This window comes from Macrobrachium nipponense, chromosome 40 (assembly GCF_015104395.2).
Source record: "Macrobrachium nipponense isolate FS-2020 chromosome 40, ASM1510439v2, whole genome shotgun sequence".
Taxonomy (NCBI): Eukaryota; Metazoa; Arthropoda; class Malacostraca; order Decapoda; family Palaemonidae; genus Macrobrachium; species Macrobrachium nipponense.
The window spans coordinates 28,776,181-28,781,180 of NC_061101.1; the positions used below are offsets into that span (position 1 = coordinate 28,776,181).

At 34.0% G+C, this 5,000-nt stretch overlaps 1 protein-coding gene across 1 annotated transcript in view; it reads left to right on the forward strand.

The window, feature by feature from the left end:
• LOC135212045 (rho guanine nucleotide exchange factor 11-like) overlaps nt 1-5,000 on the forward strand; it is a 792,100-nt gene that overhangs the window by 533,882 nt on the left and 253,218 nt on the right. Inside the window, exon 4 of the mRNA XM_064245362.1 lies at nt 1,848-2,026. Within this exon, the coding sequence (XP_064101432.1) occupies nt 1,848-2,026 (179 nt within the window). The remainder of the gene's footprint in view (nt 1-1,847; nt 2,027-5,000) is intronic.

Consider the following 5,000-nt stretch of genomic DNA (forward strand, 5'->3'; position numbering starts at 1 on the left):
GGCGTGTCTCTAGCATTAAATTGATGGATGGAAGACAGGAAAATATCCCATTTTGTTTTCTTTTATGACTTTTCATCTTCTCTGTACTAAAACAAGATAAAAATATTTTTTAAAGTAAAATGAAAATGTCGGATCTCCTGTACATAATATTTCATTCTTTAACCTCCAGATTAATCAGAATTATTTCCATAAATGACTTGTAACACTTTCCTTTGTCATGGAGATGTCTTCTATTTAAATGAATTTATTTGTAACCAACTTTTACGAATAAGCAACTATGACATTCCTTAAGAAAGTTCTGTCTGTTAGTTTTAGCTTTGAATGCTGTTTGATTCTTTTTAGGAAATTAATATGGCTCTCCGATGTTGCAGAAGACATCCTCCACCCGGTGGTGACGAGGACAGAGAAAAGCTACCTGATATTATCTTGATGAAACCGAGCATATGGTTACTCTCACTCAGGCATATTACACATTGAGTCCTCTGCCACACTCATTACATTTTATGTCTTTGTTATCTCCCTCTATTTTCGAAAGATGGAACCGAACGTCAAACTGAAGTATTGCTTCTTTGTCATTGAAAACACTAGTCTTTCTTTGAATACATGATAGCAACTCCATAGATTACTTTCACGCCACGAGAATTCATTGTACGATGACACATTTCCAATAAATGATTTTGACTTTGCAGACAAGGTATTGCTTCTTCAGGAACCGGGAATGCTGAAAGTGAATAGAGATTCTCTCCCAACTTTCTCGCCCCTTTCACTCTCATACTGAATGAGTCTTTCGTAATTCTGATGGACACAATGGTTGATTACTGTATAATTCAGAGAGCCGTTATACCACGGCACAACGCAATTTAATAATATCTGATTTATGAACGCTAGAAATATTTTTTACTTTCCCAAGGTAAAAATGCAGATTTATAGAGATTAATCGGAATTCATTTATATTTTGATTTAAATTCTAGAGGATAGCAATTTCAGGATGTCGAATCCTCTTTCTTTCAAATGGAGTTGCTTACCTTTGATTTGATTATAAATATATCCTTCACTAATATCATTTGTGGTGCAGTATTATTTTTATAATGTATTTCATGCAGCGATGGTAAGTTATATCGGATTTTGATTGCCATTCCTAAATATTTCGTGAATGAAATTCCTTTTACTTTTACAGAAAATTTCTGTTTTAAAACTGGGTGAGATATATCATGCAAAGGTCATGCCAGCATGACCTTTACCGTTTGAGTGATAGCTTGTGAAAGGGAACAGAACGCCCAAATGTGGACGTCTTGACTCTGGGCAACTTGACAGAACCAGTTATAAAACTTTTTTTTTTTTTTTTGGTTATTTGAAAAGTTTGGTCAAAAGTCCAGAAAAACCTGTTCGTACCGTATATTTTTCCTTCCTACAGGGAATGGATATTGCGTTGTCTTTTATTTACCAAGTCAGTGAACTATTGTAGAGTGAATCCTAGGGAATGTGATCGGTGATGGGAGGGCGAAATAGGCTTAGCAATTAAAGCTGTGACAATGAAAAATAAATAAATGCTAGGTAGGGATTAAACCTTAGGAACGTTGGGGAAACAAAAACGTAATTTTTTTAATTCAGAAAAATGTACATCAGGAATTAAGAAAGTAAGGAGAATAATATCTCAAGAAATAGGAGCAAAATTTGTTCTGTTCTACTTGCAGACACATGAAAAATAATATACAGGCAAACATGAGGAAAGGAAGGGTTCCCCGAAACACACAGGTTTCTAATGATTGTAGGTCGTTTAGTAGTGAATGAGTTTGCCGGCATCAGTCACAGGAGTATATATTATTATTTTTTTCCTTCCTCCGCAGGACAATGAGCCCTCACTGTTCCGAGGAGAGGGCGAGGCGTCCGACTCGGACACCGGGGAGGAGCCAGGACCTCCAGCATCAGCACTCACTCGAAGGAGAGCCTTGGTGCCCCCAAAACTTCTCACCGATACTGCCAACTATGACCCCCAGGAACACGACTCACCAACTGCCATCAATGGGTAAGTTTTCCTTTTTCTTTACATTTCGTGAAGAAGAACAGTTCCTACGTCATGCAAATGGTGTATGACCTCATTTCCTTGAAGAATGTTTCGCATGTTCTTTTATACGTAATAATATAAATTCCAAGGTCATGCCAATGCGATGTTATCTCACATCCTGGATTTATTTTACGCGTGTTTAAGTGTACGTGTTTACCAAAAACCAATATTCGTATTTATTTGAACAGGGTTTAAACTGCTAACCAGTCTGCGTCGTGAACGCGACATTGTTGATGAATATTTATCAAAATTGTACTGTGTCCAACACTAACTCACATGATTTCATTCAAGTTCAGTATACTGTTAAACTAAACATAAACGTACATTTGATTGCCAAACAGATTTGTTGTTATGTCGAATGTGAGCATATGAATTCATCTCAGCTATTCTGATTCAAACAAATGAAAACTCGCCTGTTTTTTTCCTCAAATGTAGTACACCAGTAAACACATATTCTGACATTTTTAGTTTCGTAATTTTCACGTTAAATCCTAATAACTTAATCCAAGTACAGCACGGAAAATATGCACATAATTACTCCTATCTACTGAATACCTCTTCGGTTATTTCACTGATATTTATAGTGGTGTCAGAGAGAGAGAGAGAGAGAGAGAGAGGAGAGAGACGAGAGAGAGAAGAGAGAGAGAGAGAGAGAGAGGAGGAGAAAGGAGAAGAGGGTTCAAATTAGGATGAGATTTAGCTTTCGGGAGTATTCCATTAAATCGCAAAGGATTCAACAGGCAACCTCGAGTCCCTCAGTTCCTTGTCGCGTCATGCAAGATGTCATTTAGTTCAGCTTGTTGACTCATTAAAGAGGAATTTCGATTGAATCTCATAGATACAGCCTTTAGTCGATCTGTTTGTAGTACTGGAATATTTTTTTTTTTACGAAAATGTTCAAGTTCAGTTGATAAAAGCAAAATACACACAACTTATGAGTTTATTGATTTTTTGATTCCACAAGTATATATATATATATATATATAATATATATATACTATATATGTGTGTGTGTGTGTGTTGGTGTGTGTGTGTGTGTGGTGTGTGTGTATATATATGCAACTGTGATAGTCACAATGCCCTCTTAACTTCTTTAATTATTTGCTCTTTTTTGGATATGCTTGTTACTACAAAGCCTAAGATCCAAGTTCTGCACACACACATTATATATATATATACACACAATTATTTATACATACATATACACACCATATATATGTGTATATATATATATATATCTATGTTATAATATAGTATATATATATATATATATATATATATATATATATACATATACATAGATATATATAATATATATATATATATATATATATATATATATATATACATATATATATATTGTGCGTGTATATGTGTTCTTTTCATTTGGTATAATTTTACAAATTTTATATGCTACTTGAATCAAGAAAAGCTCTGGAGAAGGTCAGGTGGAGGCTGAACTACAAGAACCAAAAAATTATATTTGTTTTTCATTTTGCCAGTAATGTAACGTTGATATTTCATTTCAACAGCTTCATAAAATTTGGAGATGATGCTTTGGTTATATATCCATGAGACGTTTCCTTGCTTCCTTTAATTTGCTTCCGTATCTTTAGATTAGTTTTTGACGTCAAGAAACCACTTGAGAGACCTTTGAAGCTGACTTCAACTAAGACACGAAAATAATGATAAGAAGAAACAATTATGAACATGAATTGTCATCATAATAATAATTAACAAAAATGAACCTAAGACAGCCTCAGTGCAGCATATAATTGACGAGAATGAATTATTTGTTTGTTTGTAATCATACACAGAGACAAATAAGTGGCTGAATGACAAGCATAGACATTATAAGTATCGTTTCTTAACTCTAATTAAAAATTATGCTGGAGATCATTTTTCGGTGAAGAATCCTTCAGAACATTTAATATATATGGTTTAAGATTTCCTCAAACAAGCTTCATATTTTGCCACAATGTGAGTGTAAATTACATAAGAAGAATTCGACTAGTCTCAACGAAGAAGAAATGGTTTAAAACATTTTTTTTAATGATTTAGTGTTCGGAACGTCATAAAAATTTGTATTAATCCAGAAAGCAAATAAATCTAAAGTTAATGTGAACTTAATCTAAGATTACTCTAGAGATAAACTGGGAACCTCGTTATAAGTCGTAGAGACTCTTAAGAATTGAAATCATATCCATGTGAAAGTTAATACCGAATGTTGTAAATCCCTTACTTAATTTATGTTGGAAATGAGTATGTACGTGAATTGCGGAGCTGTATTTCTACACTGTATGTCATAAATTCGGTGCACCTGTGAAGTTCTTCATTAGTAGTGATAGAAGCGTAATGTCTAAATTCAGCACTTTTTTGAAACACCTGTGCATCTGTAGGTTGGTTGGGTCTGCATCACGGTGGCAAATAAAGAACTCGATGGATTATGAAGAACAGATAAATAATAGGATGCTGAAAAGCATTGATTTCTTGTAGCTAGCATAATAACCTTTGTATTTCTGGACGATGTTTCATGTAAATTTGTCTTTACTCTGACAAAATAAACTCTTCTTGACAAAATAAACTCTTCTAAGGTGGACTAAAGGCAAGTTTTACCAAGAACAATTTGGTGTTCTGTGGGTAAATGTTGTCATCTTCTGCCATTTAATAATACTAGAGTTTTAAGGCTCAGCATTGTTAATTTTTTTCTAGATGAAACGTCTATAATGCTTATGAAAGATCTTGAACTTATAACAAATGTTACCATAAACTACAAACTGTTTCCCGTATGCTTAATATTGTTAATCCGAGCACTTGGATGATGAAGAACACAACACATATTCCATAAGCATCGATAATGGCTAGTCATTTATGCGAATTCGTTAGTCTGGCCGAGAAACTTAATATTTTGGATTGGGTTCTTTCAATAGCAGCA